We start from the raw sequence: 24,581 nt of genomic DNA on the forward strand, positions 1-24,581 counted from the left end.
GAAGGCTGCTCTTAGGTCTCCCTGGAGCCTTCTCTTCTCCAGGCTGAGCCACTCCAGCTCTCTCAGACTGTCCCCTTAGGGGACAGGCCACTAGAAACATTCTGTACACTAGTTAGAAATACTTGCAGAAGGTACTGGTTCCAGTTAGCAACACTGACCACAGTAGAGTGTCTGCTGGTGGTTTCAGACCTCTCCTTGTTATATTGTTGGCCAGTATGTTACTGGAGGCCCTTAACCACTATGATGATGATTTCATTTTGCCTCCAGCTTGCCTGCACATGCATTTTACACCTTTGAAAGAGAGAAGAGCTTTGGAAGGTGTTACAGAACCTGCACTAGGTGGGACGTGTGTGAAGGTTATTGCAGAACTGATAATAGCTCTGGAGGTGTGGATTGGAAAGGGCGTGGGAAATGCCAGGCTGGTTTGTTTCCTTCCTTGCACCTCTGCATAAAAGGGAAAATAGTCAAGGCCAAGTGAATAAAGTGCTGTACACTGCAGCATTACCAGAGGAGAAGTGTAAGCTGCTCTAATTTATCACTGTATAGCTATATGGTTAGGAAAAAGCTTTTAAAGCTGGTCTTTGCTTGCTTTCTGGGGTTTCAGCACTGCAGTGCTGTTAACTTGCAGTGATTCATGTCTCTATTTCAAAACCAGAAGCTAAGCTTAAAGAAAGGAAATATGTAAGCTTCTAGGTATCAAAGTAGTCTTTAAAGTATTGGAATGGCAGAGCTCACATTGTTGGCTATGTTAAACTGGCTCCTTTACATTTTTTTGTCAGCACTGTTTCAGCACATCTGCTCTGAGGATAGGCTAAGGGAGCTGTGATTGTTCAGCCTGGAGAAGAGAAGATTCTGGGGAACCTCAGGGCTGCCTTCCAATAGCTGAAGGAAGGAAGGCTGCAGAGAGACTTTTCCTGAGGGTGTCTAGAGATGGGCCAGGGGGGAATGGTTTGAAACTGAGGGAGAGCAGGGTTAAAATGAAGCATAGGAATAAGTTCTTCAGTACAAGGGGTTGTGGATGCCTCCTTCCTGGAGGTGTTCGAGGCCAGACTGGATGAGGCCTTGAGCAGTCAAGTTTAGTTGAGAGGTTTCCCTGCCCGTGGCAGGGAGGTTGGAGTAGATGATGTCTGAGGTCCCTTCCAACCTGAGCCATTCTATGAAGAGAGGGATTCTTTGTGCATAAATGTTACTAAAAGGCATGGCACACAGTGGGGAGGTGAGGATTACAGAAAGAAAGTATCCAAAAGTTTCTTCATGTGCAAGAACATTCCTAGCCACAGAGCAGATCATCGTGCTTGCTGTTGGAGGTTTGGTATTCGAGCGGCATAAAGCCTTTTGTATCATTATAGGTGTTGTAATAATTGCTTGGCCTGGAAGTACAAAGGCAGTAATTATTCGTGGCAATGGGGTGCCACTTCTATTGCTCAGACATTCCAGCAGCTCTTCTGTTAAAGGGAAATAGAAGAGCCTGTGTAGTCACTGTGAGTGATGTGTCATGAACAGTCCTTCCCTGACAGCTCACCTACAGCTATTGCACTTGCTGCTGAATGCTGCAGCAAACTCCACCAATCTCTGCAAGAGGTGGAAAATGGCAAGGTGCTTTTGGGCTCAGAGTCTTACTTCTGGTACCATGTTGTCAGAAATGGAAAGACACAATGACAATCTGTTTTTCCCCTAGCTGTGTCGTGGATGAGATGGACTTCTCAACAATGGAACTGGATGAAGCACTCAGGAAATTTCAGGCTCATATCCGTGTTCAGGGAGAAGCCCAGAAAGTAGAGCGGCTGATTGAAGCTTTTAGGTAGGATGTTGAAACAGATGATTCACTCACCAGAGAACCTGCTGTTGTCTTATGGTCAAACTGGAGAACTGGGGAGGCTGAGGAAATCAGAGTTATTTCCCTGCTTATTTGCAGTGTCCTTGTGAGGTACCTCCAAGTACAGCATGTCCTGCTCGGTGGCTTTGCTATGTAGGAAATAGCTTTTATTTGCTGGTGCTGTTTGTGTCTGACACTGGAATCAACAGAGCAAGGCTGATCAACTAAGAGTGCTTTCTGACATCAGTTCAAAAGCAGCTGAGGGAGTTTTGGCTGTCTTAACTTGCATGTCACAGTTTCTAGGAGTGGAATTAATAAGACTGTTTGCATTTTAGATAATAATGTTCTCAAAGTTCCATTGAGCCTTTCAACCATGCTGAAATAAAGAGCATTAACTTATTAATGCTCTTCTAATTAATGCCAACACATACTTGACCCAATGTAAATCATCATGTGGCAGAGAGCTAAGATCCATGCTGTATTCTTACTTGCTCTCAATAGGTATTACTCACTGAAAAAAGAAAGATGACAAGATACTGAAGTTGTTGTAGCTGAGAATCTATACTAAGTTAGAGTAGAACACAGAAGCCTTCCATATTCTAGGACTGGTTCATGGAAGTATGTGGATGGAAAATGAAAACTATGTGTGGAAGGCAAATAATCTGTTACTCAGCTTCTGGAATGGAGCAGCAGTTGGTTTCTTTGTTGGAATTTGGACAGTAATTCACAGCCCTGACAGCTTCTCCTCTTTGCTTTTTTTACAGCCAACGATACTGTATCTGCAACCCAGGTGTGGTGAGACAATTTAGGAACCCTGACACCATCTTCATCCTAGCTTTTGCCATCATACTGTTAAACACAGACATGTACAGCCCAAACGTCAAACCAGAGCGCAAAATGAAGCTGGAAGACTTTGTCAAGAACCTAAGAGGTGAGCAAATGCTTATCAGGAAGGGAGGGACAGCTTCTCTCCAGAACAGGCATTGGAGGGACATCATGAATCTGCTGCATTTTGATATCTGAAGGGCACCTACAGGAAGGCTGGGAAGGGACTGTTTAGAAGGACCTGTAGTGATAGAACAAGAGGCAGTGGCTTGAAACTAGAACGAGGGAGGTCTAGGATGGACATCAGGAGGAAGTTGTGTACAGTGAAGGTGCTGAAACACTGCAACAGGTTGCCCAGGGATGTGGTGGAGGCTGCATTCCCAGAGACAAGCAAGATCAGACTTGATGTGGCCCTGGGCCCATCCCCGTCCCTTCTTTTCCCTTTAAGATAGTTTGTGCCCATAGGGAACATCTGCTTTTCCTCTAGTTCCATTGCTTTGTGCCTGTGCAAAGGGCAGGAACTTTGCCTGCTCAGTCAGTGCAGTGCTCTCCTCCTCCTGCTGCTTTTACACACGACCTAGTGCATAGTCTCTCTTCTACTGGCAACAGTTGATGGAGCAGCATGGTAAGAGAACAGTCCTACTCCACCAGCCAGTGAAGATGTTCTGTTTAACAGTCATCTTCTCAGTGATACCCAAAAATAGTCTGAAAGGCAGAAAAACAGACCCAAGTTGCTTAATATACAGAAATGCAGTGGTGTCTCTCAGAACTCTGACAGTCTGTGTTGTGTGCATGACTTCATGTGGTACCTTCAGTTCAGTACTTCTGAAAACAAAATGCTTGTGTCTTGGAATTTCAGGTCAGGAGGCCTTCGGGGTGCTAGGTGAGGAGAAGCTCAACGTGAGCTGGCACCGTGTGCTGCTGTCCTGGGCTGATCCCCAGCAATGTGGGCAGCAGGGGCAGGGAGGGGATTCTGCCCTTCTGCTGAGACCCTCTCTGCATTGCTGGGGTCAGCTCTGGAGTCCTGAGCGTGAGAAGGACATGAAACTGTTAGAGCAGAAGGATGATCAGAGGACTGAAACCCCTTTGTGGCTGAGAGAATTGGGGTTGTTCAAATCCTGGAAGGGTGCTCTAAGGTCTCCCCAGAGCCTTCTCCAGGCTGAAGTGGGCTACAGGAGAGATGGAGAGCAACTTTTTACAGAGGTCTGGAGTGCCAGCACGAGGGGTAATGGCTTCAAACTGGAAAAAACTGGATTGAGATTTAGCCATTAGGAAGAGATTCTTCCCTGTGATGAGGGTGGTGAGGCACTGGAACAGGTTGCCCAGAGAAGTTGTGGAGACTCCAAGGCTGAAAGTGTTGAAAGCCAATTGAGCAAGCTGGTCTAGTAGGAGGTGTCCTTGCCTATGGCGGGGGGGGTGGAACTAGATGATTTTTAAGGTCCCTTCCAACCCAAACCATTCTGTGACACTGTGAGGTTGAAAATGAAAATGCTGTTTGGTGATTTGATTTCTTTTGGTTTATAAAAGATAATGATGAGCAGTGATGCTAAGCAGGTGGTCTGGTTTAGCAACATGTAAGTTAATATTGAGATTTTGATTCTGAAGCCCATGAAGACTAAAGAAGGCCTGATACTAATCTCTTAGCACAACTCTGTAGTTAGAGTAGTTGCATTAAATACATTCTCTCTCTGAACTCCAGCTCAAATGCCAGCCATTTCTTCCTATTGTAAGCTTTTTTTCCTAACTGGGTACCTTGCCTCTGGCTTTAAATGACTGCAAAGGATAATCTGTGGCAGACTTGCTGGTGTGGAACAGAACAGAGGCTCTTTTGCTCCTAGTTGCAAAGAAACTGTATTTGATTACAGAAATTATTAGAGTGAGCACTTGTTCCACTGACAAAATACTGTGCTTGGGCTGCCAAATGGGAGATGAAAGTTTATTGCTTTAAACCTGCTTAAAAACCAGACATGCTTCTCCCTGGCCCCTGGACACTCAGCTTTAAGGCACTTCTTGAAACTGGACTCCTTCCACTGCTGTTAAAAATTCAGGATCAAGCATTGCAGACACTGGGGCATTTGTTAGAATAGTGAAATGCCAGTGATAATCACACAGGGATAGGTAATACTGCCTGGGCTGCCCTGGTCATTTGTCTCCACACAGTAGCTGGTTTGGAAACCCTGGAGGAAATACTGGTTAAATTAATTTTACTGAGTGTTCATAGACTTCTGGTGGGAAAAAAAAAGATTTTCTGAGCAGAGTAGTATTGGGATGGAGCAAAATGGAATGGTGGCTCTGATTCCAGAGAAGGGCAACTGAGCTGGTGAAGGGCCTGGAACACAAACCCTATGAGGAGAGGCTGAGGAAGCTGGGGGTGTGCAGCCTGGAGAAGAGGAGGCTCAGGGTGGATCTCACTGCTGTCTACAACTACCTGAAGGGAGGTTGTAGCCAGGTGGGGTTGGGCTCGGGCTCTTCTCCCAGGCAACCAGCAACAGAAGAAGGGGAGAGTGATTGGCATTGGAATGGGCTGCCCAGGGAGGTGGTGGAGTCACTATGCCAGGAGGTGTTCAAGAAAAGACTGGATGAGGTACTTGGTGCCATGGTCTAGTTGACTGGCTAGGGCTGGGTGCTAGGTTGGACTGGATGAGCTTGGAGGTCTCTTCCAACCTGGCTGATTCTGTGATCAGTGGTATGCTCCCAGGAGAAAGCCATACAGAGATTTTAATGTCTAAAGGATTATTTAACTCATTTGAGCTTTGATGCCAAACACAGGAAACTGAAAAGACAAAAAAATGTAGATGGGAAATGAGTATTTCTTTAGTATTGAGAATAAGCTATTTTCTCATTTCAATATCAGAGTCTGAAAACAAAATACCCAAGCCTGTGTAATTTTCATCACTGCTTTGGCATACTGAAGGCAGCAAACCTTTGGCCAAAAGTCAGTGCTTCACTAATGAGCAACACCACTTCTGCTGCCTTGGTGAGGTAGGCAAGAGGACAGGACAGGAGAGAAACAGCACAAACAGCAGTCCTGGGCAATGCTGGCTGCCCAGCTTTCTGCTCTCTCCTTGCTGAGAAATCACACTGTTGGATCACTGAGAGACAGCTGATGCCCGACTGTAACTGGCAGGTGGAGGGAGGGGATTATGCCCTCTGCTGTGCTCTGCCGAGGCCCCACCTGCAGTGCTGGGACCAGCGCTGGAGTCCTCAGCACAGCAGAGACGTGGAGCTGTTGGAGCAGGGCCAGAAGAGGCCACAACAGTGATGGCAAGGCTGGAAGCCCTCTGCTGGGAGGCCAGGCTGAGAGAATTGGGATTGTTCAGCTTGGAGAAGAGAAGACTGTGAGGAGACCTTAGAGCAGCCTTCCAGTGTTCAATGGGAGCCTACAGGAGAGCTGGAGCAGGACTTTTCACAAAGGCATGGAGTGATGAGACAAGAGGTGATGGCTTCAGACTGGAAGAATCTGGCTTTAGATTAGGCATAAGAGTAAATTCTTCCCTGTGAGCGTGCCGAGGTGCTGAAACAGATTGCTCAGAGAAGCTGTAGGGGCTCCAAGCTTGGAAGTGTTCCAAGGCCAGGTTGGATGGGTCCTTGAGCAAGCTGATCTAGTGTGAGGTGTCCTTGCCCGTGGCAGAAGGTTGGAACTGGATGATCTTTAAGGTCCCTTCCAACCCAGACCAGCCATATTCTGTGCTAACAGAAACTGTTTCCTTCTGCAGGCGTGGACGATGGGGAGGATATCCCGCGGGAAATGCTGATTGGGATTTACGAGCGCATCCGCAAGCGCGAGCTGAAGACCAACGAGGATCATGTGTCCCAGGTCCAGAAGGTTGAGAAACTCATAGTAGGGAAGAAACCGGTGAGTTCCTCTGCCCTGCCTGCCAGTGCAGAGCATGCAGAGGAGTGCTGCTTAGTAGAAGCACAGGTTGGTGAGAAAGGCAAAAGGCAGAGACTGTTACATTGGTAGCAACGTTCGCTTTCAGGCAGTTCTCATCTTCCTTTCAAGAGAATTGAAGTGTGGTGTTAAGTGGGCTTGGTGAGAACCCTGTGGCAACACTTCCAATATCACTGATGGCTCCAGCAGACACAAGAGTAGCAGAGAACATCTGTTCACATCAGTGTCTTTCTCAGCTTTGCAGCTAGCTCAGTGAACTGGCATTTCTAGGGGCAGGTGGTCTCCTGTTGTCACAGAACTTAGCTGGATATCAGGTCCTGGGGATCTCAGAGACACCTCTTGCTTTGTTGTGGGAAAAATCCTGCACTGCTTTGCTCTGTAAATTAACCTTCAAAACATGAGCTAGAAAAAGAAGGCCACAGCCTTTCCCCCTTTGTTTCAGGAGCTGAGTGAATACAGGCATACTTAAGACCAGTATGTGACATGCTAACAATTGTCTCAAGGGTGAGGATGGACAGTGGACACTCATCCTTCCGGAATCCAAGCCCTAGTGTCATGCACTGAAAATCTTCACAAGTGCAGCCCAAAACAAAGCCAGATCAAGACTTGGCTTCTGTGTCTTTGAAGTCCTGCACCAGTTTATCAGCTCTGAGAAACCTCCCTGAAGCAGGGACTGATGGGTTGGGAGAATTTTTATTAAGAGAGAGAGTCCAGATCTCAAGATTCTAAAGGGCTTTGAACTTTAATCTCCTCTCAGACAAACTTCAGCATGGGGAGGGGTGAGTGAATCAGGGACCACCAAAAAAAAAAGAAAATTCCATTTCCTTCTGCTTCCCAGTAAGGAAATAGTGAGGAGATCTCTTGAAGGAAGCAGAAGAGAAGGCAAAATGTTCTTAATAAAAACTTTCACATATTTTTGAGCAGAAGGGAAAGGAATATTCTAAAGATAGTGTATGACAGTCACTTCTGCTTTCATATGAAACTTATTTTCCATGCCTGGTGGAGATTTAGGTTTCTGTTTAGGCTTCTCTGGGGAGAGAGGAGGGTTGCCTCATTTTATTTTACTTTTTTTCATGTGGCAATTCAAATCCTAAAGCTAATCCTTGTAAGTTAAATGGCATCAAGAAAACAATGCTTTCAGTGGCCTCCTAGGTTCAAGAATTCTTCTGTTGAGAGACTTCTAAACTGTATGAGTGAAAACTCAGAGCCTAGCTAGCAGGCTGTATTGATAGAAATGTTTGGTTTTACTTTGTAGGCATTTAGTCATAGTAAGACTTGCTCTGATACAGTACTGTCTTTCTCTGAAGTTTAACCAACTTGTATGTGTCTTTCTACTGTAGATTGGATCTCTGCACCATGGACTTGGCTGTGTATGTATTCTTCTCTTTCTCTTTCAACATTCAGAGGTGGTTTTTGAAGCAGCAGCTTTTTCTTCAGCTGGCAATGCTGCATTTAGTACATTTCAGCTTTGTAAAAGATTGGGCAGCTCTCGAGTAAAGTGTTCCTACTGTTAGAGTCTAAAGTGTAAAGATTTCCTTCAAGATAAATTTCCCCAAATGACTTATTCCCTGCTTAAATTATTGCCAACAGTTTTCTAGGCCTTTCTCTAATACATTTGTGACACTTTTCAAGTGCCATTATCACTGAAGAAATTAGGCAGCCAGTAAAGAATAAATAACAAAGCACAATTACAGCTGCACCTCCCTTTTCCACCCACACCCTGGTGTGTTCATTCTTTCTGGTCCATTTCAGTATCGAGTGATCCTCCACTAAGGTATTGTCACTGGATGGAGCAGTTCTCTTCTGAAAGGGAGATGAATGCAGGAAGTATTGATTCCAGATTTAAGTTACAGGCACATTCAATAATAACGCTAAAACTGTTCCTCTAATGCAGTCCTCCATTTACTTCAGTTTCACAATGACATTAGTGTTGTTGGTGGGGAACAAAGAAACCACCTCAGAGCAGTGGAGTGCTTCTTGCTGACAAGAGCAGTGGGATGGAGGCACCCTCAGCAGGTTGGCCAACAGCACCAGGCTGTGTGGCAAGGCTTAGAGGGAAGGGATGGATGGCATCCAGAGAGACACGGACAGCCTGGAGAGGTGGGCCCATGCCAACCTCATGAAGTTCAACAAAGCCAAGTGCTAGGTCCTGCAGCTGGACTGGGGCAATCCCAAGCACAAATCCAGGCTGGATCCAGGAGAATGAATGGACAAAGAGCAGTGCTGAGGAGAAGGGAAGGACCTGGGGGTGCTGGGTGAGGAGGAGCTCAGTATGGCTAGCACTGTGCATTTGCAGCCTGGAACAAACCATTTCCTGGGCTGATCTCCAGCAGTGTGGGCAGCAAGTGGAGGGAAGGGGATTCTGCTGCTCTGCTCTGCTGAGAGCCCATCTGCAGTGCTGGGGCCAGCTGTAGAGTCCTCAGCCCAGGAGAGACAGGGACCTGCTGGAGTAGAGCCAGAGGAGTCCATGAACATGATTAGAGAGCTGGAAGCCCACTGCTGTGAGACCAGGTGATAGGAGGGGCAATGAAGTGAAACTGTGCCAGGGAAGGTTTAGATTGAAGATTAGGAAAAATTTCTTTGCTGCAAGAGTGGTCAGAGATTGGAACAGGCTGCCCAGGGAGGTGGTGGAGTCCTCATCCCCGGAAGTGTTGAAGAAATGTATGGATATGGCCCTTGGGGACATGGCTTAATGGCTGTGGTGGTGTTGTGTTGAGGGCTGGACTTGATGATCTTAGCTGTCTCTTCCAACCAGAGCAGTTCTATGATTACACAATTCTACTTTTAAATTCTGTGAAGTTTCTATCATTTCACCAAGTAAAACTCTGTCCCCAGTAACACCTTCCTCGATATCCATACACTGGAGTGCAAGCTGGTAGAGACTACTTGCTCTAAGAACCTTGATGATGTTTGAAAGTCACCCAAGTTTGTGGTGTATAATCTTTATTTTGCTCTTGGTCCTTTGATGACAAAGCCTAATGGGCTTAGAGCTAAAAACTATTTCAAGTATTAAAGAGTCTGAGTTTAAAAGCTGCTCTTTCCTGGCTCACTCTTGCTGTATTAACCATGACCATCTTCACTGTTACCATAGGTCCTCTCCCTTCCTCACCGGAGGCTCGTTTGCTACTGCAGGCTGTTTGAAGTTCCAGATCCAAATAAACCTCAGAAGCTTGGATTGCACCAGCGAGAAATATTCTTATTTAATGATCTTCTTGTGGTAGGTGTTTTCAGGTGGCTGGGCTGGCAGTCAGGCACTCAGCAGTGCCTCTCTCCAGCAAATGAGTAGCAATTAAGTGCATGAACACTCCTAAAAATACACCTCAGTTCCTTGTTACTCTGTACTCTAACCATCTGGGCATGATTAAGATTTAAACTTTCTTCATTTCCTTCATTATCTGTCATTTGCTTTGAAACTGAAGCCTTTTTATTGATTGCTGCACTCTGTCGTGCGAAAGCATTGCGATGCAGTAGCTGTTCTGATAAAGAACAAAAATCCCCTCCAGTCTACCCATTTCCCTGATGGCAAAGTGAGCCTGAACAAGGAACTCAGGCTACTGGTGGAAAAACAAAATTACTGCATTCACCTGATGGTCTGTGGACCAGGGGTGCTTATTTATTGAAACAGCAGTACTGGTGAGGACACACCTTGGGTACTGGGGTCAGTTCTTGGGCCCTTCCTACAAGAAAGACATTGAGGGTCTGGAGCAGATCCAGAGAAGGTCAGTAAAGCTGGTGAAGGGTCTGGAGAACAGGGCTGGTGAGGAGCAGTTGAGTGAACTGGAGTTGTTCAGTCTGGAGAGGAGGAGGATGAGGGAAGACCTCATTGGACGCTGCAACTCCCTGAAAGGAGGCTGGAGTGAGGTGGGGGTAGTGTCTTCTCCCTAGTATCAGATGATAGCAAAGGAGTAGAAATGGCCTCAAGCTGTGTCAGGGGCAGGTTTAGGTTGGACCTTAGGAAAAATTTCTTTGCTGCAAGGGTGGTCAGGCACTGGAACAGACTGCCCAGGGAGGTGGTGGAGTCACCATCCCTGGAGGTGTTGAAGAAACCTGTGAACATGACACTTGGGGACGTGGTTTAGTGGCCACGGTGGTGTTGGGTTGGTGGTTGGACTCAAATATCTTTGAGATCTTTTCCAACTGAAATAATTGTGTGGTGCTATGATTCTAACTAGTGAAAACAAACCTCTTGGTTATGAAGAGAGGTTGCATTTAGGAGAAGCCTAAAGCTGATGAGAAGTAATAGTGTGTTACTTGTATAGTAGCAAAGGAAAGGTTTCCACAGCCTCAGAGCTTTCACTGAAACAGGGGTGAAACAAATGATAGGGACATCATGGGATGTAATGTCCAGGGTATAAGGGCACAGTGGAAGGGGAGGAAAGCCTCCCTCGACCTGCTGGTTGCACTCCCTTAATGCACCCCAGGATCCCTTGGCCTTCCTGACCACAAGGGCACATTGCTGTCCCACGGAGAACTTACAGGGAAACATTACAAGTTCATCTTCTCTGGTAGACTACAGCTAGACGATAGCTTTGTTTGGCATGAAATGCTTTCTCACCTGATAGTTCTTAAGAACAATTTCCCACAGGCACATATAGTGAAAGGGATTTTTTTCCTCTTGTTTGTTTGCTGCCTTGCAGGTGACCAAGATTTTTCAGAAGAAGAAGAACTCGGTGACATACAGCTTCCGACAGTCCTTCTCCCTCTATGGAATGCAAGTTCTGCTCTTTGAGAACCAGTGTAAGTCTCTCCTCTCTTCTCAGATGACCATTTCACAGAATCACAGAATTGTCAGGGCTGAAAGGGACCTCAAGGATCATCCAGTTCCACCCCCCACCATCAAGAGGGACATTTTCCACCAGAACAGATTGCCCAGAGCCACATCCAGCCTGGCCTTAAAAACATCCAGGGATGGGGCTTCCACTACATCCCTGGGCAACCTGCTCCAGTGTCTCATCACCCTTATGGTGAAGAACATAACATCTGATCTAAATCTGCCCTCCTCTAGCTTGGATCCATTGCCCCCAGTCCTGTCACTACCTGACATCCTAAAAAGTCCCTCAGCAGCTTCCTTGTAGCCCTTTTCTGATACTGGAAGGCCACAATAAGGTCTCTTTGGAGCCTTCTCTTCTCCAGACTGAATAATCCCAACTCAGCCTGTCCCCATAGGAGAGAAGCTCCAGCCTTGTGGTTGATCCATTTCCATTGACACATAATTTTAATTTATAAGTAAAATAATACATTATGTGAATGAAAGGGATGGCCAAGACTTGATTTTGAATTTAGGAATAACATTGCTCTGAATTTGACTTGACCTTGAAGGTGAAAACAAGACAGTGTCAGGACAAGAAACAGCAAGGCTGCTGATAGGTATTTTGAGTTGTAGCCAGATGTAGCCAAATGTGTGGTTTGTGACCACTTGGAAAGAGTAAAATGGCTGCAAAGAATTACAGATGGGTTGTATCTCTTCTGAGTCAATGGCAGAGTTAGCTGGAGTTGAATGTATGCTAGTAAATAGTAACTATTACAATGATCTGGATAATTCCAAGCTCTATTTAATTTCCTTTCCTGATTTTTCTCTTAACCTCATCTCAAGGTAATCTACATTCTTTCAAATCTAAATACCAAGCAGAGAGATCGGATTAAAGTCTCTATTTTCTGACAGGTTTTGTTTCTGTCAGTTGTAATCTGCATCAATCCAATATTCTTTATATCTTTAATACTTGTCAGGCTTAGTCTTAGCAGACAAAAACCCAATAAAAAGCAAGTATCTTGCTGATGTCCTGATTTTAAATGCAGAGCATCAGGGGCAGCAGAGCACAGCTGTTTGTACACAGGGTGTCAAGACAGTGTATTTGACCTGACTCCTTGGCTTGCAAAGCACTCCTCCTGACCTTCATGAGAAATTGGATGCAGCCCAGTGTGACATTCAGTAGTTTGTCTGCTTTCCTCTTGTGGAAGGCTCTTTAGTTTGCCCCTGTCCTTGAAAACGTGCCCCAGTGCTCCTCTCACTCAAAAGAAGTGGCTGTTACTGAGTCAGAGCACCTGGATGTTTGAGAAGGAGAGGTTTTGTAGAGCTTATAGCAGCAGTTTATTAATATGCACAGACATTCATGCACACATGAGATGTAAAATTCATTCTTGGAGAGGAAAGCCAAATATTTCTATCCTGGGTTCTGTTAAAAATAGAAGGGTAGCTAATCCCTCTGATGTCAAGTTAAATAAATGGTAAAAATAAATAAATCTCATAAGCATGCTAAGTAGAAACACTTGATTCAAGTAAACATAAAAATAGCTGTAGTCAAAGTAGGAGCAAAGGGGCTGGATTCCTCCCAGGGTACTGCAGCCATTTTAACTGAGTCACTTCAGTGGACGTGGTTAGGCTCCTGAGGTGCATTCACTGGGGTGAATCAGAGTGGATTGTACTTCTCTGAGTGCCTCTTAGGTGGAATGCAGGAAGAAGTCATCTTCCCCTCCTGTTTGTCCCACTCCCATCCCTGGTTCCCCTGTCCCCAGCAAGCTTTAGGTTATTTCAGCCCAAGCCATCGGTACATCTGTGTGTAGGAGCTGTCACAATCAGCTGCCTCCAAGTCAGTGAAATTAGTGTTCTTGAAGCAGAAGCAACAAAACTATTGGTTGAGGTTGAACAATGTGGTTGGCATTGGTGGCAGAAGAAGTGGCCTCTAGCACTAGAAGCCATTCACACTGAGGGATGGATGAGTTCCAAGAGGGGAAGTGATGTCATATATCTTGAGGAAGTAAACAGGCCACATGGGAAGTGTATTTTACATTTACTGCCAAAATCACTGCCAAAATCTTGGAGGGCAAGCAAGTCCCCTCTGAGAGAGTCTATCTGAAACCAGTGATTCTGTGTTTCCTGATGATCAATAGGATGCAGAGAAGTATCTCTGGACATGAAATAATTGTATTTGTTTAGTGTGAGGAAATCTGTTCTTTGGGGTTACCAACGATCCTCATTTTTCCTCAGGGGCTGCACTTTGTAGTGCTGTTTGCTGCATGTCCAGAGGCAGTGTTCAAACAGTACACGAGGTGATCCCAAGCTCTCCACACATTACCTCCGTAGCACTTGTTCAGAATGCAGCCAAATGGCCACAGCAGCAGCTGCAGGCAGCTTGAGGCAGCTGTCGTCTTTAATTGAAAGGAGATGCTGTGGTCAGCAGAAGCAGATCAGCTATCCCAGAACCCCAGCATGGCATGGGGGGAATGAGCCTCTGGAGATCATCTAGTCCAATCTCCCCTGCTAAAGCAAGAGCACCAACAGCATCTTGCCCAGGTGGGTTTGGAATCTCTCCAGAGAATCGTACATCAGTTTGGGTTGGAAGGGACCTTTAAAGATCATTTTGTTCCAACCTCTTGCCAGGGGGCACCTCCTACTGGACCGTATTGCTCAAGGTCCCATCCAGCCTGGCTTTCGACACCTCCAGGCTTGGAACCTCCACAACACGTTCCAGTGCCTTACCGCCCTCCTGGGGGAAGAATTTCTTCCTCATGTCTACTCTAAGTTGAACTGCTTCTAGTTGGAAGTCACTCTATGCATTCATAAAAAGTCCCTCTCCATCTTTCCTGTAACCCCCTTCAAATATTGGAAAGCTACTCTGAGGTGTGCCAGAAGACTTCACAACCTCTCTAGGCAGCCTGTTCCAGGATTCCATCACTCTCAAAGTGAAGATTTTTTTCCCTCTGTTCAGATGGATCCTCCTAGCTTCTAGTTTGTGCCCACTGCCCTTTGTCCTGTCACTGGGCACCACTGAAAAGAGTCTGACCCCTTCCTCTTGTCCTTCACCTTAGATATTGATGAACACTGAGAAGATTCCCTTTGTGCAAGACACTGATATCAGACCCTGGCAGAAGCCCCAAATTCTTGCTTCCTCCTTCCCCTTTGTGCTCTCTGAGGCTTGTGACAGTGGCCACCTTTTTTCACCATAGAACAGTGTATGGACTCCCCTTGCTTTAAGCTGTACCTCTGGCTGGGAAGTGAGCATCTCCTTTTCTCAGTGTTTTAAGTCTCATTGAAACCTTAATGGCAGTGAGGCAAGAGACCTACTTTACATCATCTGCTTCTTGGGGGACTGAAATTTTAGCACTTGGCAGCACTTGAACTTCAGGTCGAACACTTGAGTAAATATTTGAGAGCTTTATCAAAGCAGTGAGGTCAGGCAGTGAAATAAAAGAAAACACAGGGAGTTAGGAGGCATGGTTTAAAGTGTTCTGACAGCCTGTTCTGACTTCAAGCAAAGGCTGATGCTGTTTTCTGCAGCAGAACACATCAGCACTGTAAGCTTTCTGTCTGGAAATGAACCTTCTCTCTCAACCAGGAGAGACTGTTGACCAGCTGTGCAAATTTGCATTCTCAGATGTGCAGCTAGAAAAGAGGCAAAGAGAGTTTGCTGGAAAATCTGCCTTTTATTGTATTGTGAAGGCATCCACAATGTGGGCCAAAAGGGAATGTGGGCTGTGGAGTGTGAACCCCCCCCAGCCCTTTTACTTGCTCAGGATCTCATTTCCTTGGGACACAGTTTCATGGGCAATGCTAAAAGCTGCACTGGGCATGTATTTGTCTTCTGCAGAAGTCAAGTTAGAAGTATAAAGTGGTTTCTAGTGCTGCAGATGCATTCAAGGGAGTCTTTATTCAGTTGCACTGTGGACATAATTATGCCTTAGGTAGGTAGTGGGATCTGATCCATGAAACAAAATTTGTACTTTTTTCATGGGATTTTTTTTCTTTAATATGAGAAGAAATGGCCTCAAGTTGCACCAGAGGAGATTTAGGTTGGACATTAGAAGAAAATTCTTCCCTGGAAGGGTTCTGTAACAGTGGAACAGTCTTCTTGGGGAAGTGGTTGAGTTCCCATCCCTGGAGGTGTATCAGAGTCGCAGAGCTGTGGTGCTGAGGGCCACAGTTTAGTCCCAGCCTTGGCAGAGTTAGAGAATGGTTGAACTGGATGATCTTAAAGGGCTTTTCCAGACAAAACTATTCCATGATTCTAAGATTCCATTGCACCTTGTACCTTAAGGGTAACAGCTACATAAAGATTGTGTCTCAGTATTTAATCAGTGCCTTGATAGTGATGCAGTTCCAGTGTATCTCTCAAGGCTTTTCATTCTAATTCTGTGCCTTCAGATTCTAATTCTGTGCCTTTAGACTTTGTCCTCTCTATGGTAATATTACTAAAAAGCCTTCAGGTTGTTTGCTTTTCATAGAAGGCAAAAGCAATCACAGTAACCAGAGCTTAGATTTTCTTGACTCTTTTCTTCCAGATTATCCCAATGGCATTCGACTCACGTCAGCTGTTCCAGGAGCAGATATCAAAGTGCTAATAAATTTCAATGCACCAAATCCTCAGGACAGGAAGAAGTTTACAGACGATCTGAGGGAGTCCATTGCAGAGGTTCAGGAGATGGAAAAGCACAGAATAGAGTGTAAGTACAAAGGTACACGGAATGCAGCATTTTCCAGCTAGTCACTGGAATGTGGATATGGATCTTGAATGTTGAATGTGGATCAAACCCAGCAGAACTCTATAAAAGTTCGAGGCAATAATGTGGAGGTTTTTCCATGGTTTGGGTTCCAGAAAGAGGAAAAACTCAGTGAGACCTTCAGCCTCTGCTGAGTTCATTGACTGTTATTTACTGCAGTCAAAATATAGACTAGACAGATTCCAAATAGCAATGGAGATAGATATGTAATTTGTAGCATCAATTACAGTAAGAATTTCAGGGATGGTTTACATCACTCTGAAATGTGGCCCTTAAATAAGTTCCACTGAATTTCCCTTGGGTTCCCTCTTGATTTTTCCTGTATTTTCTCAATTGAATAGCCACAGTGTTTAGAGGTGAGTGTCTAAACATAGAATTTTATCTTCTGTATCTCCTAGAGAGGAATAGCCTTTTGCCCTCTGTGGTGTAATATAAAGCTGTTAGTACGGGGGTGAAATTCCTCTCTGGCATTTATCAGTGCCAAAATCTAAGAATCCTGCATTGTGGAGTTGGAAAGTCTGGAGATCATTTAGTCCAACCCCCCTGCTAAAGCAGGGCACCCACAGCAGTCTGCCCAGCGTCACAGTGGTCAGGGGTTTGGACTCCCTCCAGGGAAGACTCCAAAACCATTCTGGGCAGCCTGCTTCAGGGCTCCAGCAGCCTCATACCAAGGAATTTTCTCCTCCTCATCTTCAGATGAAACCTTCCGGATTGTGCCTGTTGCCCCTTGTCCTGTCACTGGGCACCACTGAAAAGAGTCTGTCCCCACCCTCTTGCTCTCCACACTTTAGCTGTTGCTGAGCATTGATCAGATCCCCTCTGGCCCCAGGGCTCTCAGCCTTTCCTCCTTGCAAAGGTGCTCCAGGCCCTTTAGCATCTTCGTAGCCTCCGCTGGACTCTCTCCAGTAGTTCCCCTGTTTCTCTTGAACTGGGGAGCCCAGAACTGAATCCAGTACTCCAGAAGTGGCCTCACTAAGGCAGAGAGAAGTGGAGAAGAACCTCTCTTGTCCTGCTGTCCACACTCTTCATGCACCCCACGAGACCATTTGCCTTCTTGGCCACAAGAGCATGTTTCTGGCTCCTGGGGAAGTCACTGTGCACCAGCACTCCCGGGTCTTTCTCTGTGGAGCTGCTTTTCAGCAGTCACCCCTCACCTGTCCCGGTGCAGGGGAAGTCATTGTGCACCAGCACTGCCGGGTCTTTCTCTGTGGAGCTGCTTTTCAGCAGTCACCCCTCACCTGTCCCGGTGCAGGGCATTGTGGCTCCCCCGGCACAGGAGCCTCCCCTTGCCCTTATCGAAGTTGCTGAAGTCGCTCTGTGCCCCGGTGGCTGCGCAGCCTTCCCTCCTCCTGGCGGTGCCGCATGCCCACACCCAGGAGCGGGACGCGGCCGCCGCTTTGCCTAGCAGCAGTAAATGCAAACTGCAAAACCGTTCCCTGTTGCAGCTGAGCTAGAGAAGCAGAAAGGCGTGGTGCGTCCGAGCATGTCTCAGTGCTCCAGCCTGAAGAAGGACTCTGGCAACGGGACGCTGAACAGAGCCTGCCTGGACGACAGCTACGCCAGCGGGGAGGGGCTGAAGAGAAGCGCACTGAGCAGCTCCCTGCGGGACCTGTCGGAAGCAGGTAAGCGCTGCCCTCCCGCCCCTGCTCGCAGCCCTGCACGCTCACGCTGGCCTTCCACACCTGGCCAGGCTGAAACTGCAGACACTTGAAGTACCTCCTCTTTCATAGTCGGTGTTTAATTTCTTGTTTGTTTTTTTACCCTTGTTCTATTAAGCCACCACTGTTTGAAAGCATTTAAACCGTTGTAGATTGCTATATAGACTTTTAAAGGAGAGTGAAGACAGAGGAAAAATTGTAAGTGTTCCATAAAATAGTGATTGGCTCCTGCTAGGAGTAACCCACTTAGTTTTCCTTTCTTCTTTTTTTTTCTTCCCCTTTGCTTCTTCCCCTCCATACTCTAGGCTTAGAGAGAAAAGAAAAGAAACTGGTCTGTGTGTAACGACCGCTTTCTGTGCATTTTGTGCTCAAGTGTACCTGTGTTACCTCACTGATGAATGAAATTGAGTGAAGCCCTGCTAAATTCTGCCTAGAGCTATGTGATCCAGACACAGCCTGTCCCCAGTGCTCCCTTAGCTTTTCATCGCTCAAAGCACAGTTCCCAACTCTTGCAGAAGAGGTTGTTGTGAAATGCTGGTGCCAGTCTCTCACAGGAAGGGCCTAGTGGGCAAGAGTACTGAGAGCCCACAAGCTCTGCCTTAAGATTTAGTCACTGATTAGTACAGCTGAGGACTCTAGGACAGGAGTTGGGGTGTGATTTTTTTTCAGCCAGAGCAAGTTTGGGATGTTTTCAGTTTGCCTCAGTAACACAGAACTGGCAGACTACCACTGGTAGTAACCTCCTTCAGTGCCAAAAGCTGTATCTGAACGCCATGCCTACTGCTCAGAAAGCACCTCTGGAGTTAGCAGCAACTAGAGATGTGCCTTTTTAGTTCTTTTTTTTTAGCTCCTAGGCTGTGTTACAACTCTGATCTGGTCCTTTACCTGCAGTGGGGCTTTCCAGCGCAGTCATAATTCCAACCCTACTTGTATCTTGGGTAGTAGGCATCACTTTAGCTTTGTCCTTGTTTAAAGAAGAGATTTTAGCTATGCTGCAGTAAACCTGTTGTGAGCTGAAATGATAGTCTGTGTTTTGTGGATATTTGTCTGTGCATACTGATCTGTAGAGAGTGAGCTCTTTCAATTCTTTTATTCTCTCTTTAGGCTTTCATACTTATCTCCATTTGCTGCATTAAAACAACCTAGGGCCTTGATCCAAAATCGGGCTGAAGCAGAATGTTGGTGCTTGGCTGGCTTTGGTGGATTTTAGATCAAGCCACTAGGTCTTCACCACTATTATCTCTCAGATTTGAGGATACTTCCATCACTCTGTTTGTTATTTCATTGGAGTGAGAACTACCATATTGCTGAATATGTGAGTTCAGTGGGTACCTGTATCCACACCTGTGATTTCAGAGTCATTTTTGGGTTTTGCATCCCATGGGACTTTTTCATCCCTGTCTTCCAATCATTGCCATGTGTGTAAATTCCTGTTACGGGTTTTATGCACTAAAGAAGGATTTGTAATCATGAAAACATACCACGTTTCCACAGGGCATGCCTGGAACTGGCATGCTTACTCCTGAAAATAACCTTTGTCCATAGCAAAAAAGCAGAAATCACTCACAGACTGCAGGGTTTATCAAGCAGTTTGTTAAACCCAACTAAACTTAATTTTAACTTGGAGTTGAGAATTATGGAGAGTTTCTGTTTGGTCTTGTGCAGTGCAACTGACTGGGGGAATTCCATCCCTGTGATTTGCTTTGTTATCTGGTGTCATTTTAACAAGATGATCCCTTGTCTGTTTTGCCTTTCCTCAGGGAAGAGCTTGCATGCGAGGCTGAAATTGTTTTAGATGTGGGAGAGATGATTCCTAGACAGCCAAAGGATGTTCCTGCAGTTAGCAAGGTGCTGCATCCCAGTAGTTACGGGAGGTTATTACAGAGTCCTGAATACTTGTTGCAGAGTACTGAGGTAGGCTGCCTCAAGTCTTTTTTGCAGGTGAAACAAAGGATCAACAAGGAGGAGGGACAGGAGTAGTGGGACTGTGTGTGCACCTGTGTCCTTCTGTAGGAAAAGGCCTGGTGGAAGCAGAGATTTATGGAGCTCCATTCTCCATGCAAACAGAAATAAACCTAATGACCCTAAGAACATGGCCTGACTGCATATTTCTGCAGTGAGGTGGATAATTGTCCAGTGAAAACTGCAAAAACCAAGGGCAAGCTTTACAATATTTAAGCAGTGAAGGGGAAATGTGACTGAAGAGTTTTTGGGTGGCACAGGGGTATGACAAAACGATTTAAGTGAGCAAACCCTGACTCCCTACCAGGTATCAGTAGTCAGTGATGGCTGTAGGAAATGACTTTGAATTTTTCTCTTAGACAAGAGAGTTCGTAAGCTTCTTAGACCTAATGAATGTTGAATCCCTGAGGGATTCTGACTCCTAAGCTGTATTCCCTAAAGGAAGGCAAGATTTCTGTCAGGGATCACTTCCTGCTGGTTGTTCTCCCACGAAATTGCCCCAGTTGCTGAAATCCTAATTGCAAAAAGAATGTGAATAAAGGTCCCTCAATTTTCAGGAGAACTTTGTTGTGGATTCACAGTTTTATCCATGGAATACAAAGCAGAATGTGGCAGCCAACTGGCTCAAGATGTGAATATGGTAACAGTAATTACTGCTTTATTTTTCTTAGAAGAAAAGTAGTTATTTTCAGTCAGGGAAGAACTGAATTTATTTGCCTCAGACTTTTAAATTCTTAACTTACATAAAAATAGGAGAAGACAGACAAGTTTTGATGCTATTAAAGCTGAGTTTTATGGGTTCCAATTGGTTTTTGGACAATTCACCATTTACCACTACACAATAAGTAAGCCTACAGAAAGATGTGGGATGTGTGAAGTCCCAGCATTCCCTAAAGACAAGTAAGATTTTTTTTGCCCACAGAGGATGGTAAGACCCTGGCCCAGGTTGCCTAGAGAGGTGGGAGATGCCCCATCCCTGGGAACTACTGCAGCTCAGGTTGTTTGGAGCTCTGAGCAACCTGCTCTAGTTGCTGACTGCAGGGGGGTTGGACTGGATGAGCTTTAAAGGTTCCTTCCTACCCAAACCAGTCTGTTAGTCTGTGATTATGCCACATAGTAAGTGGGAAGAATCACTTAGACACTCAAGCAGAGCACTGGAGGATGAGACTGTGGCTCGCAGGGTTTTTGATTGACCATATGCTGGTCAGTCTGAACTCCAGTGGCTTTCAGTTGCTGCCTTGAGGACCCAGTGCTTTCACTTTGAGTTTACAGTGGTGAGCACCTGTGGAAACCAAGCTTTATTCTCCCTATCCCTAACTTGTCAGGGAGGGATAATACTTGGCAGCCTGCCCTGTTTTGTAACTGGATGGTTTGCTGAGATAATACCCAACTGGCATACCTGTGTAAGGCTGCAAACTGCACAGCAGGGCAGGCTGGCATCATGGTTGCTATTAAGATCAGTCATGCTTGTCGCATCGTCTCCTGAGCTAGCTCAAAACAATCACAGACCAGTGGAGGCTACTAAAATTACAAAAGCCAACAAAACAACCTCATCAAGTGGTTCCAGAAGGAAACCAATTCTGTTTGGATGTTGTGCAGAGTCTGCTGGCAACCCTCAGCTTTTCAAACAGTTGTGTTCTGTTTTTAACAATCCTCCCATGGATTTGTCACAATTTCCTGTACCCCAAGTGTGATGGAGAATATTGGGGAGGGTCTCAGCAATGTAAGCCCCTTGGAAAGTCTCTGAGTTCACTCGGATTCCAGAATCCCTTTCTCTGTCCAGTCAGGCTGTACAGTTCCTTGGCTCCTCCTCGCCTTCTGCAGCCAAGGTTATTGAGTTATCTTCTCCCTCCTCTCCTGCAGATTTTCCTGCATCCGTAGGACAGAGGAGACTTGCAGGCATCTTCTCCCTTATTAGAAGAGCTTTCAAATGAAAACTTTCCCTGTCTCCTCTCTTGTTACTGTTGTTATGTTTGATGGGAGCCTAGAGGAGAGCTGGAGAGGGACTTTTGACAAAGGTCTGGAATGACAGGATGAGAGGTGATGGCTTCACACTGGAAGAAGCTGGATTTAGGTCAGACATTGGCAAGAAATTCTTCCCTGTGGTGAGGGTAGTGAGACGCTGGAACAGGTTGTCCAGAGAAGCTATGGAGTCTCCAAGCCTGGAAACGTTGAAAGCCAGGCCTTAAGCAGCCTGGTCTAGTAGGAGGTGCCCTTGCCCATCGTAGGTGGATTGGTACTAGATGATCCTTAAGTCCTGGAGCAGGCTGCCCAGAGAGGTTGCGGAGTCTCCTCTTCTGGAGAGATCCCAAACTCCCTGGCCGTTGTGATGCTGGGCAGGCTGTTGTGGGTGCCCCTGTTTTAGCAGTGTGGTTGGGCTGGTCCCTTCTGCCCCCTGCCATGCTAGGATTTTGTGGTTCTGTGAATGCTGCAGCTCTAGACAAACACTTGAGAGGAGATTGCAGCTCCAAGAAAAGGGAGCAGCCTTGTCTGACCACCTCTTCGTTGTTGGGGGAAGGCTCCAGAGGGTTTGTTTAACACCTGTGGTATCAGACTCCAGGTCAGTAGAGAGTTGGGTTTTGTCTGGCTTTAAGCAAACAAACAAACCTCGTTATTGTGGTGCCTGTCTGAGGGAAATCACAGCCATGTGCAGGGAGGGTTTCTGTTTGCTCTTGGCTTTGCTAGTCCTTCTTTGCCCTGAAGTGATTCCAAGCAGAACTCCATCTGTCTCTGTCCATATACACTGTGTATATCCTCTGCTTATGGTTATTTTATCACAGGCTTTGCCCTATGCAAAAGACATTGAATTTTCCTGTTTTCCTTCATTTTTGGCCACACTTAATGACTGGTGGCAGCTGTCAGTCTGTGTTTGTGATATTGACTGCTACGTTCAGAGATGGCTCTCTCCATTTGTGTTTTCTATCAGCAGGCAAGAGTGATTTGGGTGTTAATCACTACTAATGCCCTTAGCAGAGCAGAAAAATAGCAAAGCCTGACCAGAAGTAAAAACAAGGGATTACTGAAAGTAGTTTTTTTCTTGGGGGGTTCATAAGGTAGCACAGTTATGGATTTGATGAGGCTGAAACCAAGCTTTAGGCAAAGAGTTTGTCAAGGGAGTTGTTCAAGATTCCAGTGAAATGAAGTCAAGCCTGACCAGAGACACCTGCCCCTCAAGTTTGTCAGTGTAAGGGGGTTTGTACTGGCAAGTAAGCCATGGAGATGAGAGAGGGGGAAATGTTACAGTGGTCTAAAGAGAACCATGACTCTTAAGAGAAATGCAGGTTGCAGGATGGCATCCCATGACCAGCCAGGTCAAAGTCATGGTTATGGATCCAATAGGTGGTATTTTTAGATCATACTTTACAGGTGAGGTTGGATGGGGCAGATGCAGATATCCCTGCTCTCGCTGCATAGGGTTTGGACAACATGCCCTTTAAAGGCCCCTTCCAAACCAAAGCAGTCTGTGATGCTATAGATAGTCTGAATTGGTCTGAGGGAGTATGCCAAGAAGTAAGGGTGAATCTCCCAGAAATCCCACTGACAAACCAGTCCTAAAGCTCTTCTCTTTAACTCTCACACCATGTGGCTTTTGGGCTTCTGCAGATGGGGATATATGGCTCACAATGATGCTGAGATCTCCACATTCCTCCCCAAAACCACCTGTTACAACAGAAGATCCTGAAGGCAGCAGTGTATCAATGCAGAGTGAAGACTGTCTTTGATATTTGATAGGAAAGAAGGGAGAAAGCCTTGAGGAAAGTGGGGTTTCTAAAGCCATGCAGATGTTAGAGAAGCTTAAGGAAGCTGGCAGCCCCTTGCAAGGTTAGCTTTGCACATGCTGGCAATGAAGGCTTTGGAAGCACCTATTCCTGTTGCAGCCGTGTGCTGTTTTCTCTCCTGTGAAGTGAGACAATCTGAGATCCTGTGTATAGCCACTGAAGTATTCAGGCTCTTTAGGCAAACAGGCAGATATATCCTCTGTAGTTTTAGGTGAATGTCTTTGGCATTTTGGAGGATTGAAGAGCAAATCCATCAGGCTGAAAGACAGGCTGAGGGAGCTGGGGTTGTTCAGCCTGGAGAAAGAGAGGCATCAGGGAGACCTAATAGCAGCATTCCAGTACCTGAAGGGGGCTGCAAGAAGGATGGAGAGAGGCTGTTTGCAAACGCCTGCAGTGACAGGACAATGTCTTCAAACTAGCGCAGAGCAGAATTAGATTGGATGTTAGGAACAGGTTCTGCACCATGAGGGTGGTGGAACGTTGGAACAGGTTGCCCAGGGGAGTGGTTGTGGCCCCATCCCTGGAGGCATTCAAAGTGAGTCTCAACAGGGCTCTGGGCAACCTGATCTAGTTGAGGATATCCCTGCTGATGACTGCAGAGGGAGTTGGACTGGGTGACCTTCGGAGGTCCCTTCCAACCCAGGCCATTCTATGATTCTATAAAGCACTGCACAGCTAAACAAACAAAACCTGGCCATAATGTCAAGACAGAGTCCAGATGGATTGCTCAAAAAACATCATAAAAAAATTAAGTTTAGTTTCTTCTAAACCTCATGAAAGAAGATTCTATGAAATCCACTGAGGTTCTGAAAATGAACTGATGAAAGCAATGCCCCTCACTGGTTTCTGCCCCTCCCCCCCAAGGTCAGGATATGCCAGTATTAAATTTTCTATTTAAGTTAATACCACCCCCCAAGTATATCTGGTAGCATATATATATGTATATATGAAAGTGAAAGAAGCTTCACAGACAACTAGATTGCAGGAAATTGCATTGTTGTGGCCAACATCATCACGGTACTGCTAAGTCTAGATAAAAATCCACGTGTTTTGAGAGTTGTGCCCATTAAAACATCACCCCCTGCTAACCAGAGTTGCTTCACAACAACAGCCCCTGCTCCGAGTCTGTCAGGTACAGAAACTTGACCTAACTA

General features: G+C 46.0%; 1 protein-coding gene across 1 annotated transcript in view; it reads left to right on the top strand.

The window, feature by feature from the left end:
• The window catches only part of IQSEC1 (IQ motif and Sec7 domain ArfGEF 1), a 379,541-nt gene that overhangs the window by 350,331 nt on the left and 4,629 nt on the right, over positions 1-24,581 (top strand). Inside the window, exons 8-15 of the mRNA XM_064156311.1 lie at positions 1,679-1,801; positions 2,581-2,747; positions 6,358-6,497; positions 7,874-7,903; positions 9,625-9,750; positions 11,171-11,270; positions 15,810-15,971; positions 17,474-17,650. Coding sequence (XP_064012381.1) covers positions 1,679-1,801; positions 2,581-2,747; positions 6,358-6,497; positions 7,874-7,903; positions 9,625-9,750; positions 11,171-11,270; positions 15,810-15,971; positions 17,474-17,650 — 1,025 coding nt within the window. The remainder of the gene's footprint in view (positions 1-1,678; positions 1,802-2,580; positions 2,748-6,357; positions 6,498-7,873; positions 7,904-9,624; positions 9,751-11,170; positions 11,271-15,809; positions 15,972-17,473; positions 17,651-24,581) is intronic.

This window comes from Pogoniulus pusillus, chromosome 16 (genome assembly GCF_015220805.1).
Source record: "Pogoniulus pusillus isolate bPogPus1 chromosome 16, bPogPus1.pri, whole genome shotgun sequence".
Lineage (NCBI taxonomy): Eukaryota > Metazoa > Chordata > Aves > Piciformes > Lybiidae > Pogoniulus > Pogoniulus pusillus.